The 17,118-nt window shown below is 33.2% G+C and overlaps 1 protein-coding gene across 2 annotated transcripts in view; it reads left to right on the top strand.

The window, feature by feature from the left end:
• The first annotated feature begins 11,953 nt into the window (after positions 1-11,953).
• The window catches only part of LOC125809335 (DEAD-box ATP-dependent RNA helicase FANCM), a 39,042-nt gene continuing 33,877 nt past the window's right edge, over positions 11,954-17,118 (top strand). For both annotated transcript variants that reach the window (XR_007441792.1, XM_049488992.1), the window contains exons 1-3: positions 11,954-12,009; positions 12,085-12,406; positions 15,140-15,283. Coding sequence is in view for 1 of the 2 variants with exons in the window: in XM_049488992.1 (XP_049344949.1) it covers positions 11,971-12,009; positions 12,085-12,406; positions 15,140-15,283 (505 nt within the window). In the remaining variant the exon portion in view is untranslated. The remainder of the gene's footprint in view (positions 12,010-12,084; positions 12,407-15,139; positions 15,284-17,118) is intronic.

Genomic DNA, 17,118 nt, shown 5'->3' with positions numbered 1-17,118 from the left:
AGGGTATTGGATGGTGACATCATACTCCTTAAGTAGCTCCATCTACCTTCGTTGTCTCAAATTCAGATCCTTTTGAGTGAACACATGCTGTAAACTACGATGATCAGTAAGCACCTCACACTTAACTCCATAGAGGTAATGCCGCCAGATCTTAAGAGCAAACACTACCGCTGCCAACTCCAAATCATGTGTTGGGTAATTCCTCTCATGCACCTTCAATTGACACGATGCATATGCTATAACATTCTTATCTTGCATCAACACAACGCCCAAACCAGAATGTAAAGCATCACAATAAACAATAAAATCTTTACATTCTATTAGTAATACCAAAATAGGTGCGGTGGTTAAGGGAATCTTGAGCTTTTGTAAGCTCTCTTCACATTTTTCAGTTCATTTAAATGGTATCTCCTTTTTGGTCAAATTAGTCAAGTGAGTGGCAATAGATGCAAAGTTCTTTACAAATCGACGATAATAGCTAGCGAGCCCCAAAAAACTCCTAACTTCCGTCACAGAGCTAGGCCGAATCCAATTCTTAACCGCCTTAATTTTTTGAGGATCTACCATTACCCCTTCCTTTGAAACTACATGCTCCAAAAATGCAACAGAAGTCAACCAAAATTCACACTTAGAAAATTTAGCATACAACCTTTGTTTCCCAAGAACACCCAGAACAATACGAAGATGGTTGGCATGCTCTTTCTCACTTTTTGAATAGACCAAAATATCATCAATAAAGACTATGACGAAATAATCAATAAATGGCTTGAACACACCATTCATTAAGCTCGTGAAAGTTGCATGCGCATTAGTCAAACCAAAAGACATAACCAGAAATTCAGAGTGCCCATAGCGGGTTCTAAATGTCGTCTTTGGCACATCCTCAGGCCTAATTTTCAACTGATGATAGCCAGACCTTAGATTAATCTTGGAGAAAACTAATGCACCTTACAATTGGTCAAAAAGATCATCTATTCGAGGCAAAGGATACTTGTTTCTAATAGTGACCATATTCAATTGCCGATAATCTATACACATCATCATACTACCATCCTTCTGCTTAACAAACAAAACTGGAGCACCCTATGGGAACTCTTATCAAGAAGCTCTTGGATTTGAGCTTTAAGCGCTTGCGATATGGAGGGATAGAAATGGGACGAGTACCAGGTTCTAAATCAATGCAGAAATCTATATCTCTATCTCGAGGCATACCAGGCAAATCATTAGGAAACACTTCTCTAAATTCTGACACCACAGGAATAGACTCAATAGATGGAGACTCAACCTCAACATCCCGAATATGAGCAAAATAAGCCAAACAACTCTGCCCTACCAGTTTCCTAGCCCGAATGAAAGATATGATCTTAATTTGCTTAAGCTTGTACACCCATTCTCACTCTAATTTTTCCCTTCTCAGAATTTCTAAAGTTACAGACTTAGTATTACAATTAAGCACAACATAATAGAGGGACAACCAAGTCATGCCTAAGATTATATCAAAATCAGTCATATCCAAAATCACCAAATTAGCCCAACTCTGAAAACCCATAAATAAAATAGGACAAGCACGATAGACATGGGTGACTATGACAAACTTTCCAACTCGGGTTAAAACATGGATGGGGCAATCAAGTATATCACAAATCATAGCAAATTCGGAGGCAAATTGCATGGATACATAGAAATAAGTAGAACCCGGATCAATAACACATTAGTCATCCGATCACAGATAAAAATAGTACTTGTGATCACTGTGTCAGACGCCTCTGCCTCATTCTTGCCCGAAAAGGCATAACACTGAGCCCTATCATCTTGACGGGCGACTTCTCTGCCTGGTTGTGTTGCACCTCTGTCTGTGTTACCATTTCCTCTACCTCCACGGCCTCGCATATTACCTTCTCACCCACCTTATGGACGCCCTCGACCATTATTACTATTTCCCACGGGTACCACTGCTCTGGTTTGCTGCTGCGCGGACTCCATCATACGTAGGTGAGGACAATCTCTCCTTATATGTCCAGGTTCTCCACAGTTATAACATGTACGATCAAAAGATGGCTTGCTGCCGTCGAAGGCGTGGCTCCCTGCTTTCCAGAATCAAATTATGAGGTGGAGTTCCCGAGTAATTACCTATAGAGGCGGGCATAACGGACTGAATTGGCCTAGCTGCAAGTGTTAGCCTCCCTGACCCCTTGGAATAAGAACCTTGAAAGTTACCCAAGTTTTGACCCTTTTAGCCAATTCCTTGGCCTGACCATCACGCCTCACCCCCTCCACTTTCTTAACAAAGTATGTTACCTCATTAAAGCTCCTCCCTGCAGAGGTCAAATGAACAGATAGTACCTGCAACTCATAATTTAATCCCCTAATAAATAAAAGGATCCTCTCCTCCTCAGTAGTCACCAATTGAGTAGCATATCTATACAAGGCACGGAACTTGGCCTCACAAGCAGCCATATACATACCACTTTGCTCCAAAGCCATGAACTCATCCTTCTTGCGATCTCTCAAAGTCCTAGGCATATATTTCTCTAAAAAGAAAGCATGAAACTGGGTCCAAAAGAGTGGGGGTAAAGTTGAAGATCTGCACTCCACATAAGCTCTCCACCATTGCTTAGCCTCACCTTGAAGTTGAAAAGTCACAAACTCAACCCCATGCTGATGGACAATTTCCAACTTATGAAGCCTCTCATAGCAGTCTAAGATAAAACTCATAAGCATCCTCACTCTCAGAACCAAGAAATACAGGAGGCTTTAGCTTAAAAAACTTAGTCAACATTTCATGCTCATTACCAGTCATAACAGAACCCAACAAAGGACTGAAGAAAGCATCATTACCTCCAGTTCCACCCACCTTGGGCGCAGTGATAGCAACATGGGGATTGGCAAGAGCTTGAGTTGGTTGAACAAAGGGAAGCACTCCAGGACCAACCAACCCATTCAAGAATGACATGATCTACTGAGATAACACTTGGTCCAAATGAGGAATACTTGTAGTCTCAGCCTGCACCTTTTCCTCTTGCCCAACATTTTTCTCATCATCAACCTCTATGTTCTCTTCTACCTCTTCATGATGCGCAGAAGGGGCCTCATTTCAGGAAGCATCTCCAACCGGTGCTCCATTCCTAGTAAGTGATGCCTTTCCTCGGCCTCTATCCCTAGCACTTCCTCTACCCCTACCTCGACCGCGACCTCTCGCTGTAGATTCCTCAGCTAGAGCATTGACGGGAGCTACGGGCCTGACGCCGTTGAATCTAGTATTAACCATTAGATACCAATTTGAATCACCACATACCAATTGGAATCAAGTTATAGCACGAAAGGAGACAAGAGAAAACAAAGAGATTTCCTAAAGTCCTATAGCCTCTCGAATAAAAGTACAGACGTCTCCGTACCGTTCCGGAAGACTCTACTAGACTCATTTTGGTAGATCGAGATCAACGAACCTAGGATTTGATACCAACTTTGTCACGACCCCAACCATCGTGATTGGCACCCACACTAATCCTCTGGTGAGAGAACCATTCATTCTAATTAGCTAACCAACTTAATCAAAATTCTAAGGCATTTAATTAAGTTACGAAAGCAAGTTAAATGCTAAGGAAAGAAATAGAGAGTTCCCATAAATTCCAACAAAAGTCTAACAACTAAACAAATGCGAAAATAGCACCTAGAACCTGAAAGTCAATGTACCAAAACGTCTAACAAGATCCATAAGTCTAAACAAGAAGGGTTAAAACCCCAAACTAATGTGCTAGCAACTACTAGAAAGTCTAAGTTTGAAATGTGGACATAGACAGAAAGAGAACTCATGGCAGCCCGGAAGAATTGACTCACCCTTGAATTCGAACGACGATCACTGATCTTCTAAGCGAGGTCTGTCAATAGCCGCCTGAAGATGCCATGTACTCAACAAAGAAAGAGCAAATGCAGTATCAGTACACAACCACAATGTACTGGTAGGGTCACACAACTATCCCACTAAGTGCAACATACATAAGTCAAAACATCAATACAATAACATGCATACACCGAACATATACAATATCATCATCATTTACAACAACGAACAGTTTCACGATTCTCAAATATCACAATTATATCAAGTCATTGGTCCTCTCATGGAACCCAAACCCAAACTGTTAGTATACTGGAACGTGGTACCTGATCCAATGATTATGCTAGAACGTGGCAACCGATCCCATAATTATGTCGGAACGTGGCAACCGATCCAAGTTAGTGTGTCAGAATGCAACACCCGATCTATTCAACAAGCCAAAATCACAATCGCAAAATATATTCTCATAATCATACAATCAAGTCATGATTCATGGCATTCATCATTCATATATCCTCATTTACAATTAATGTGATCAATAATGCAACATTCGCATACATACATGCATCATAATGAAGCAAGAACAAACATATATCACACAATCATAGAATCACAGCCATACCTACCTCGAAACAAGCTTGAATCCCTTAAGAAACTTGATTCTTCCCTTTTCGGATTCATTCCGCTTGTTCTTGATCTACAAACAATTAATATAACACGGGAATTAATAACCAATAACGAATAACCCGAATTACCAACAATTATATCAACCCTAGATCATACCCAGATTAGGGCTTTTTCACTATAATTCCCAGATCAAAACCCTCCTCCATCGATAATTACCTATAAGATTACGTTATACGGATTGAAAGATGGATTCAGGGAGTTAAAATCTTACTGTTAGCCTCAATAATGGTGGAAAACTATCAAGAAAACCCCTGGGTTCGTTCCTTAGCTCTCAAATTCAAAAATTGCAGAATAAAATGATTTTGGGGTTTATTTCCAACTTTAAGTTGCGACTGTCCCGCCACAGCGGTACTCACCCCGCTATAGCGGTCCCGCCCTGGCAGGAATAACCCCACCTTAGCGGCTTGCACGGGACCAGTGAGTCGATTTAAGAATTCCAAACTCCCATTTCATAACACATCTTCATCCCATGACACTCAGAGAATACCTGCTCATGCTAAGATCAATTCCGGGAGTTCTACTCACCTGAATTCAATTCCGTAAAGTCGTATGAGTTTCTTAATGTCTTAGCTATCCACTCAAGTGATCAAATTCATAATTGGATCACCCAATTGTTACTAGATATCCCTAGACTTTAATGACTCCGATGTCATCCAAATCTGGACTAGATTAGGAAATCTCAAGATACTACGAAAAAGTTTTCTGGCCCAAAAAATTTTCCGTTGGCTTTTCTATAACGACGGGAACACGTCGTTACAGTTGGCTTTTTAGCATATTAATATTAATATTATAATAATGATATGCATCATATATGTTTCAGTGTGTCCTTGGTAGGCAGGTTCTATACATATATAATAGGAAAAATTACTTGGATTGGTACCTTTTAATAAATCATTATTTATTTTAGTGATACTTTTTATTTATTACCATTTATAGCAATACTATGTTAAATCTGCAATATGTATTAAAAGTGAATTATGTATGCAATATATATGTATTATAACTATTTTTTAAATATATTATGCTTGTTTTGGTAAGAAATTGACACATTGAATTATAAGTGTATTAAAATGTGTGATAAATGTATTATCCATCAATAAAACTTGTATTATATGTGAATAATAAATTTTTCTTTGTAATATGTATTAAAACTGTATTATAAATGTATTAAAAGTGATTAAGTGAAAAAAAAAATTATTTCTATAAATGGTAAATATTTTCTTAATATAGTATATTTATGTAAATTTCCCTGTAATATATACTAGATATGAAGAGGCCCGTTAACGGGTCCAATATTATAGTCTTAAATGTATTTATACGTAATCAATCATATTCTTAAACAATAAATTGATTTTCAATATTTTCACATATATAAATTAAAGAGTAATAATGGTCATTGCACTTTGAAGTACTTTTTTTTATTTGTATAAAATTAAAAAAATAACTTGTAACTTATATAAGTTATCGTGACTAATATTAAAAGAATACGTAATCTAATATTCATTTTAACATTATGTTAGACATTAACATCAAAATGACAAATATATGTTGGATATAAAATATGTCATCTTCTTTAATTTTATGTATTCGACTCATATGTAAAAGGGTAAACCTCAAGCATGTTCTAATTGGGTGGACGTAGATATAATTAAATGAGATGACATATTTATGTGGTTAACATAACTATCTAATAAGCGTTTGTAATCACGCACATATAGTAATTTTTTTCAAAATTTGAACAAAAAATATGTGACGTGTTTAGATGCTCGATCGGAACAAGTCGTAGTTTGAGTATCAAAATGAAATTTAGTGACAAGTTTAATGGACTATTAATATATAAAGCCAAGTCATAAATTTATTTTATTAAATAATATTAAAATACTATATCTAACTCGCACAACTACAATTTCATTCAAAAAAATTTTGTTTATAACAAAATAACAAAACTTTGGGTAATATTACATTTGTTTTGTCTATCTTAAAGATAAAAATAATTTTTTTGGTAATAATATTTTTACTTTTTTAGTATGATAAAAAAATATTTTAATTTTTTTGATAATGGTGAGATGATTCATACTTAAAAGTATTTGTGTCATTTATGTCTCTAATGAAAGATATTACATGTATTTCAATGCATAAGTTGTGTTTGTAAGTTTTCTGTGTAGATTCAATTGATAAATCTTTTAATAATGTTTTTCCTTTTATGAATTACAGCTACATATAAAATATTTTTGAAATTTAAATTTGTCAATATAGTTTGTTCACGAAATTTATTAATATTTCAAAAAACGAGATAATTTGCTTAAAAATAAATTAATTCCTCCTTCTTATTTGAGACAAGAGGATAGTAGTATTGAAAATTAATTGATAATTTATCAAAATTTGCATTGTTTGACTTTCAAAAAAAAAAATTATGATAATTATTTAAGAATGACAGGAATAATAAAAATCACATTTTACTGTTTAAAAATCACATGACAGGAGTAATGCAAAATCACAAAATTTGCATGATTTCTATAGTTAAAAATATTTTTAAAATTGTACTATTGAAAAAGCTAAATTGATTTTAAATTGTGAGGACTAAATATAGGGCATCTAAAAAATATAGTGAAGATTGAATAATAAATGGGGTGCACAAAATATGAACGAAGTTGATAATGGTTTAAAATTTAGAATAGATAGTAAAATTGTAATGATATAAAGAGAATGGGCTCACATTGTTACACATGTTTAGAGGCTATTGGTGAGAGAATAAGACAAGGCTAAGTACACAGTACAATTTGTATTGCTCATTGTACAACTCTTCATAGTCATGGTCGTCCTTCCATGACTCTTCAATATAATAGAAATTTGTATTGCTCATTGTACAACTCTTCATAGCCATGGTTGTCCTTCCATGACTCTTCTATAAATATAGCAGCTCATGATCCTCAATTGTGGAACTCAGTAATAGACGTATGGAAAGAAATAGTAGTAGCAGATTACATATATCATTATAGTGAAACAGATGCAGAAACTATGTATAGATACATGGAAACCTTTTTAGGAGAATCAATCAAAGGAGTGTGGGAAGCATACAAGGTAACTTACCCTCAAGAATTCCAAGAACTAATAAATATGGGACCAAATCCGTATAATTTCACTAATAAAATACACAGCCTAGTAACAGGAGAAGACCCTAATAGCGGTTTAGTAGTCTTACAAAAAAATGCATTAATAAAACTAGAACAACTTAGCATTACAAATTGGAGTCATATAAAAAACTTTTTGAAAGACTATTTTTACTTATGCGCTATAAGCGGCAATACATTTGATCAGAGCTTGGAAAAAAAGCTTTTGATAATGGTTTAAAATTTAGAATAGATAGTAAAATTGTAATGATATAAAGAGAATGGGCTCACATTGTTACACATGTTTAGAGGCTATTGGTGAGAGAATAAGACAAGGCTAAGTACATAGTATAATTTGTATTGCTCATTGTACAACTCTTCATAGTCATGGTCGTCCTTCCATGGCTCTTCAATATAATAGAAATTTTTATTGCTCATTGTACAACTCTTCATAGCCATGGTTGTCCTTCCATGACTCTTCTATATATATATATATTCAATTGTTCATCAATGGAATCACAATCAACTATGAGTGCCTTCCCTTTCCTTTTCAAATCACTAGGGGTTCCACCACCCACGCACATTATCATGGTTTTCATCACCCACAACTGGATCGGCCTAACCTTTGTTGTGTTGACATCCAACTACAATGAAAAGCTTGACTCAGACATTGTAAAAATCTTTGATTCTTCGCCACGTACATTGTCACTATCATTGTCACAAATACTTGAATCAAGAGCACGATGACCCCACCAGCGAGTCGTTGCTATGTGTTTATTATTAAATGTTATCTCTAATAAAGAATAAAATGAAAAAAATAAAAATGAGAAAAGAATAAAAGAAAAAATAAAAATAATAAATGAGAAAACAACAAAAGTAATGAACAAAAAATAATTTATTTTATTTTCTTAAAAAGGTAAAAATATAGAAAGAGAAAAAGAGGAAGAAGAGGAAAAACTAATTAAAAAGAAGAAAAAAGGAAAGAAAGAAATAATAAAATTGTTAATAAATGGTATCTCTAATAAAAGATAATATGTATTTAAATAAAAACAATAAATGAGAAAAGAATAAAAGAAAAAATAAAAATAATAATAAGAGATACACAAAAATATTTTATTTTAATTTCTTAAAATGGTAAAAATATAGATTGAGAAAAAAAATAAAAAGAAGATAAATTAACAAAAGAAAGAATAAAAAAATTATAAAATGGTATATCTAATAAAAGATAAAATAAAAAAAGAATAAAAATAATAAATGAGAAAAGAATAAAAGGGAAAATAAAGTAATCAATAAGAAAGAATAAAAGTAAATAACGATAGGACAAAAATAATAAATAAGAAAAAAGAACAAAAATAAATAATAATAAGATAAAAACTTTGGGTTGGTGCGAATTGAGCCTAAATTTTAAAAGATTGGAGTGAAATTTGACCTAAATTTAAAAGAGGACATGAATTGTAATTTATATTGGGCGAATGTGTATTTGCTGAATTAATTTGAATTAGGCTGTGAAATTGTAATTATTTTATGTTTTGTAACCCATTTATGTAGTTTATCCTTATTTTTACTTCATAACTTCTTCTTTCACTTCATTATTTTATGGCAAATTCATTTTTAAAATGTTAATTACTTTATTTGTAACTATATTTTTTTCTGCAAAATATATATCAAAGACAAAATCTTTTGTGTTTAAAGTGAAAAAATATTGAATATTGAAATTGCATTTTATTATAAATATAAATTGAAGTTACTTTTAAATGTAAGTGAATTATATCGGTACCTTATGAATTTGAATATATGAAATAACATATAATATTGAAAATTACGTAAATGATATTATAAATCATAATAATTAACAAGTGAAAATATTTAAAATTCATACAACAAAAAAAATCACTGATTCTCTAATTCCATGTGTGCCACTTATATTAAAACAAAATGAGTAACATATACTATTTGAAATGACGTAAAAGGAATTATAAGTTATATAAATTAACAAAATATTTAGGATCATATAAGAAGTTTTATTGATTCTCTTAATTTCATAAGTACCACATAAATTGAAATATAAGGAGTAATATATATTATTTGAAAAATTGACGTAAAAAATACATACAAAAATGTAATTGACTCTTACGATTGAAATAAAAAAAAAACATATATTGGACGAGTGTTGGCACGAACACCTAATCTTCTATACTACCTTAAAAGCATGAACTCCCAAACTTAAATTTTAAATTACTATAATACCCCCAATTAAAAATAATCAATTTATTTTATTTATTAAATTGATAATATTAAAAGTAAATACCTTTTCACATTAAAGGATTGTGATTTTTTCAAAGGGTTGTGACTTTTTTGACGGGTTGTGACTTGTTCGATGAGTTGTGACTTTTCCGAAGAGTTGTGATTTTTCCAAAGAGTTGTGACTTTTCCAAAGGGTTGTGCCTTTTCCGATGAGTTGTGACTTTTCCGATGAACAATGACTTTTTCGAAAGGTTGTAACTTTTCTGATAAGGCAGCATTAGCACCTATTCATACTACTATTTGTTAGCTATAAATAGAGGGTTTCCTCTCACTTTTAAACTACAATTTTCTTTTTAAATTTTCTACTCTTCTTCTTCTTCTTAAAAAATCTCGAGGGTTATTTGGAACAGTTGATTAAGTTAAAATTTCAACCAAATTCGAGGTACCACATAAGAAAGAGTCCGTGAACAAATTGTAGCAAATCATTCATCAATTCACTCATATTTTTTCTTACGGTTTTCATGAGTTAATAGTGACGAAAAGTTGTGGAAAAGACAATAATAAACAAATGTGAAAAAAGTCACATGATTTGGGTAAAATATTTCTTCTTTGTTTTTTCATTTTTTATTCTTTCACACTCAAACAAAGGAGTTTCTTTCTAATTTTACTAAAACAACGGGCATCAACATAGTCCATTGAATTATTAGTTTTGATGTTATATCCATTATTTCAAAAAATAGATTTTCACTTTTACTTATAATATGATAATATAATCATGATAATAATTATATTATTTTTTAATACATATGTAAGTAAAAATGAACGGAGAAAGTAACGTGTTGATGGGAAGATATTTCAATCAAATGGAACGCTATAGTGAATGTAGCATGAACATATATTTTCTCTTCCTTCTTCATTGGCTATGTATTGTTCCATATGTTTTTTCTTTTTTGTATTTTTATTGAGTATGCAATTTTTTAAGTATGAATTTCCTATTATTTTGTGCGCATTTTAATTTTAGAAAATGTTATGTCACAAGATATACTCCTTGATAGCTATATAAAAATAGATAAGAAAATAGTGATTGGTCATAAAATATTCTTAAATCAAATTAAGAATTCTATAAATAACACTTTAAATTTTATTCATCAATTAATTTTTATTATTGAAAAAGGTAAATATTTTATATCACAATAAAACTTCTGTAAGATACTAGATACATTTCATTAGACAATAACTATATGATATGTATGCGGCAGAAAAAATGTAAAGACTACAATTCTACAAAGATAAGGTAGAAACTTAATAAAATGAAATATTTTTCACCAAAGGTGATGTTCATATATTAAAATTAAATTATGGTACTACAATGTATATATATAACAAAGTGTTGGTCAAGCTAAATATTTGACATACACTCAAGCCTCTATTTAACCACCATTCATTATAACAACAAAGTACCTTTTTTTTTTTTGTAAAATTACTTTTTTATGATAGTCTTACTCAAATATTAATTGAGTAATAATATTTTGTAAAAAATAGATTACGTATAAAGATAAAATATTGAAATATTTATGATAATCCTTATTAGTGTCATGTACATACTAAATTTCAATATGAATTTTTAAGAGAATAATTATACTTAAATGATGTCCATCATTTATGTTCATAATCTCAAAAAGAAAGGCTATTGATATTTTCTTTAAAATAAATTTGTTGGTTAGATTTGTTTACAAATTTGAGTGAAGTAAAAATAATACTTCTCACCATATTTAAATTCTGAATGTATTTTGAAATGTTTCAATGATATCTGATCAATATGATCTCAAAATACAAGTAACTCTATAACAATATATATTAATCATTTAAAAACATTGGTCCTATGTTCTTTTAATTATAATTATTTATTAAAAATATTAATTTAGTAATATTAATTCTATTTTACAACATCGTATACGCATGTGTCGTGAAACTAGTAATATTATACGCAAAGGATCTCCTGGCGCTATTTTCCCATTTCCCGTCATTCAAAGGGCTTTTACAACTTTCCCTCCTTCTCCAGTACGCTACTTCTCTGCTCTCTATTCCTCAATGGCCACACCTCTTTACATAGTTGACGACGACGACGATGTAAGCTCTTTATACGCTTGTGCTTTGTTTCCCTTTGCTTTCTGATTCTAAACCTTTTCTCTCTATTTTGTACAGGAATTTGATTGGGATTCAGCTGTGAAAGAAATCGATGAAGCAACAGCCATTTCTAACAGACCATCTTCTTCCGATTTTGCTTCTACTTCTCATTCAAATCAACAAATTAAGGAAACCCAGAAATACCCTTTTGCTTCTTCTTCTTCTAGACAATCCACACTTGATAAATTTATCCAAAATTCCACCAAGAATGCCGAGAAATCTAGTCGGGAACAGGAAAATCGAAATGGGTTTGGAGCAAAGAACGGAAATGAAGTTGAATCATATGGGCCTAGTTATGTTGAGATTGATCCGGAGGCTGCAAAAACATGGATTTTCCCAGGTTCTTTTTTTCACTGTTTTTTCTACTTCAAATTATCTGTTTTACATATTAATGTTTTATAGAAGTAAAAATGTGAGCAGTTATGTTCTTTTTACTTTATGTTTCATGGATTCTTCATTTGAGTTGATGCATATGTCCCAAATAATATGAACTTCGATTAAAGCTGAACATGTCTCTACCTGATGCAAACATTTATCCTACTCAGTGTAAACGTAGGATTTGTTGGCTAATATATATACCAATTGAAGTATAATGCTTTGAAGATGTCGGTTTTGAATTTTGAATATGAAAGAGGAATTCAAGTGGGTTGTTGGAAAAACATGAAATATTGGAAAATCACCATTGTTGCAAAATGAAGTTGTTAGATTTGGTGTTGTTTTGACAAAGTAATAATTTAGGATTTGTTCTTTATGATATTTGGAACTATGTTTCAAATTTGAGCTCATTTGGAGTAGCTTTAGGTATTGAATTGTTGAAATTTGAAGAACAAGTTGTTTCTAGGCAAAAGTCTGTTTAGACAAAAATGACTAAACTTCAAGCATATGTGCCCTAAATTCAAGCAATAAAGGTCAAACTTTAGGCATATGTGCCTTATGTTCAGGCAAAATTGCCCGAAGTTTGCTTTCTTTCAGATTGGCTGATGTTAGACTTTGACAAACCAAACTTCAGATGCGAATGTCTCATGCCAAACAAAACTTTTGCCTAACCAAACTTCATACACCTCATGTCAAAAGTTGATTTATCACCGCATTTCAAAAGTTGATTACCCGTTGAACTTCAGACATTGCGGGTCTGAAGTTGATTTAAAGCTGGTCCTGTAAACTGTGCACTTCCCCTGGGGTTACATCGTCTACTTTGGCCCAGGCCTACACGGTTTCCCCTAAAACGCTTAATACCATTAAGAGAATTCAACACCTCATAAGTAACTTCTTTTTCTTTTCTACTGTTCATTTAGGACTTTATTCACACGCACCCACAATCTCCCTCTTGAACCAAGTTCCACATGACCCATCACTATTCATGGGCTAATTTGAAGATTAACTGTGTGCCACCCACATTATTCGAGTATTTATGATCACCAAGCCCACAATCTTCTTCTTTGTGTGTTGTCTTCAAGCTACGAGTAAAGGTAGTAAACCCGACCCATAGGCATGCAAAGGCAATAAGTCGATTGAGTTGTTGATGGAATAAGGGCTGCTTTCAAACCTAAAAGAGGTCTAGATCTTGGAATTGGGCTAGGATCAGCTATTGAATTTGTCCAGTCGAAAGGGAAAGGCGATGACTATCAGTTTAGACTCTTTTTCAAAAGGAAGCGAGTGGAATATTAGACAACGAGTAAGGGAGTGAGTCTGTCCAAATAAGCTCTTAAGAAGCGGAGTTTCACTCGACAAAAAGGGTTTGGATTGAAACCATTCTTAGATGGAATCGACTGACTTCTAGTTGCATCGGATCTAGAGATCTGTTGCCAGTTCTGATAGAAGGAAAGGAGTAAGGTTTAGGCTTTGCCCAACAGTTGTTGAACCCGAGGTTGGTAATAAACTGAAGCTGCTCAGTCTTCTAGCATAGCGGAGTGAGATATATCGAAGAATAAACTTGGATGCCATGCCATCACTCCGCTACCTCTTCTGCCAAACCATTGGCTCTAATGCCTTTTGTTGGGGTAAATCAACCCAAAGATACTCTTAACATAGTGTGATATTATTTGTTTTGAGTCAAGCCCACATGGTTTTCCCCAAAAGGCGTATCCAAAACCTCATAAGTAGCTTCTTTTTGTTTGCTACTTTTCACCTGGGAGTTTGTTCACTCACCCAACATGTATGATAGTTACTTTAGTTGTTGATTGGGCTTGTTAGGAATTAATATATACGGTTTGTTGTATCCCCAAGAGGATCATTGAGTGGTTGAGGTGTACAAGTACAACTTGGAGTGTTTGAATCTCAACTACAATACTTGGTAGTATCTTTTCCATCCTCTGTGAGCAGGTTTAGCTGACAACTGCGCTTGTGTGTGTAGTAACTGCCAAATGAATCAGTCGAGGCCCGTGTTTATTGGTCGAACACCACCAGTATTGAAAAGAAAGAACCAAAGAAGAATCATGTGTTGTATTTCACTTGGTTAATTTATTGTTATGCTTATACATATAATAATAATAATCTAGCAATGGTGCGAATAGGTGGAAGTCATTTTAGGTTGATCTTTGGAAAATAATTATACTCCCTTTGTTCACTTTTACTTGTACACTATTCCGAAAATATATTTTCACTTTTACTTGTCACTTTTAACATATCAAGAGAAGTCAATTTTTTTTCCATATTTTACCCTTACCATTAGTTACTTATTCTCCAAATTGTTTCTCAAGATCTAATACTAAACATCAATTAATACGGGTAGTGTGGTAAAATTGCTATGTCAATTATTATTTTCTTAATGGGTGTGCCTAGTCCAAATGTGACAAGTAAAAGTGAACGGAGGTAGTAATTTGTTTTGCCAAGTGCTAGTGTCCCTCCTTTCCTTTTATAGTTTTAAGACTTCTCTTTTTAAAATTGTAAGTACCCTCAGTGTGCTAGCATGATACTTAAATACAGTAGATTATGCTGCTTGAATGAAACTTTTGCATGGACAATTATAAGCTCTATGATTTAACTGATAGTCTTTTCCTATCTTTTAGATAAATCATTGTAGAAGCTTCTTGGAATGAAGACTCATGTTCATTTACCTTCTTTTTCCTTGCAGTAAATTTCGATCGTCGTGATTATCAATTTTCTATCATCCGCACTGCTCTTTTTAGCAACACCTTAGTAACATTACCCACAGGACTTGGAAAGACATTTATTGCTGCTGTTGTAATGTATAATTATTTCAGGTGGTTCCCAGAAGGTAATGCAATGCTACAACTATCTTATTTCTTACTCTTTCAAACTTGTGACCATTCTATTTCCAAGAATTACTCTCATCATGTCTCTACATTGGAGTGCTAGTTTATGAGAAGCAAGGTTAGTCTCAGCTGAATCTGCTGAAATCTTGAGTTATGCAAGAATATTAAGTAGGTGCTTTGAACATTGGGATTTACTGTCCGCATCCCGATAAACTAAACCCAATTTAACCTCTACATAATTTAAGAGTAAAAGGTTGAAAAGACTGGGAAGTTTAAATAGTGGTTTAATTGTGAAATGGTTAGTCAATAGTGTGTCATTGGGGCTTTGCTCTCCTCTTATTTTTCATTGTATGGTTTCGATGGACTCAACATAATTTCCCAAAAAAACTCAAAACGGTTGTATCACATTGAGATGCCGATTCATTTTCCACCCCCAATAAACGGTTGTAAGCCCCTAGTCAGTCACCGGTAGACCTAAAGGGATCCTGGACACGCAAAATCCCTGCTTGTGAGAAATGCATGGTTCCCTGCTGGTTCAAGGGACAGATGTTTGTAGTCCTCCTCCTTCTAATCTAACACTATCTCATTTCAGATGACTAATGAAGTTGCGCAAGTGTGACCTGATCAGTTCTATAGCAATTTTAGGACTCCATGCTTCCCTTTATCCTCTTTACTTTGATGACATCTTTCACAATTTCAACTATCATGCACCCTGTATAACAAAAAAATGAAGGGTTTGTTTTAAAAGACGTATCAAGAACTCCACATGCGAAAATCCCCACTGTTACTAAACATCCACTGCTACATGCTGCAGAAGAGCACGTTTAAATTCATGATATATGAACCGGTAAACCTCGAGTATTTTGGCATAAACTTCACTTATTAAGCTCTTGCCATTTGCCAATCATCATTTTGATTTCGATGTACATCTGTTAGCTAAGTTGCCCGGACTCTTCACTTTTGGTGCCGCACCCGTGTCGACACGACATGGGTGTGGGATTTGTGTCCGATTTGGTCAACGGATTGTGGGTACTTTGACCAAAATCGATGGAGAAAGTCTAGACAGTTTTAATGATTTCTATAATCAATACAAAGCTAAGGTGAAATTGAAGAAAATGAAATACCTTTTATATAAAAAAGAGAAAATGGCCAAATGCCACCTCAACGTATATCCGAATTCTCAACTACACACTTTAATTTTATGGGGGTCCTATCATCCCCCTATACTATTTAAAATTGAAATTATCACCTCCCTAAATGCTTAGTTGGCAATGTGAGTGTATTTCACTCTCTTTGAGAGAGTGAGCATCAAAAGCTATTACTAAAACTTTATTTTTAATATCGCTTTTCAATAAATATATGTACTTTTAATTATTTATTTTCTTTCTTCTCCATAACAATATAAATCAAATCTCTCCATCATTCACCACCTCTAAATCAGTGCTGCCACCACCAATTTTATCGAATTCATTATTGTTGATTCCAAACAAATTTTCGAACTCATATAATACTCTTGCAAAATCAATCAACCCAAATAAACTGTAGATAAATTTACATATATTTATATCATTCCCAAAGATTTTGGATTAAATTTGAGAAAAATTGATGTGGGTTTATTTTAAGAGTCAAGGGTACTCTTTCACTATTTCCACTTAAAATGGGTTTATTTCAAGAGTCAAGGTACTCTTCCACTATTTCCATCCCTAACCTACCGCCACCATTATCATCGAAATTTCTCTGACAAATTAAAGCAATCATCAAATCGGAATATCAAAACAGAAGTGTTCAAATTAAAGCATGTTTTTCAAGTATTTATACTATTTAACTCTAATTTGCT

The sequence above is a fragment of the Solanum verrucosum genome, unplaced genomic scaffold (genome assembly GCF_900185275.1).
Source record: "Solanum verrucosum unplaced genomic scaffold, falcon-dt-bn FXZP01000062.1, whole genome shotgun sequence".
NCBI classification, from domain to species: Eukaryota; Viridiplantae; Streptophyta; class Magnoliopsida; order Solanales; family Solanaceae; genus Solanum; species Solanum verrucosum.
The sequence above is the reverse complement of the archived record's forward strand: the minus strand, read 5'-3'. Positions and strand labels throughout refer to the sequence as shown.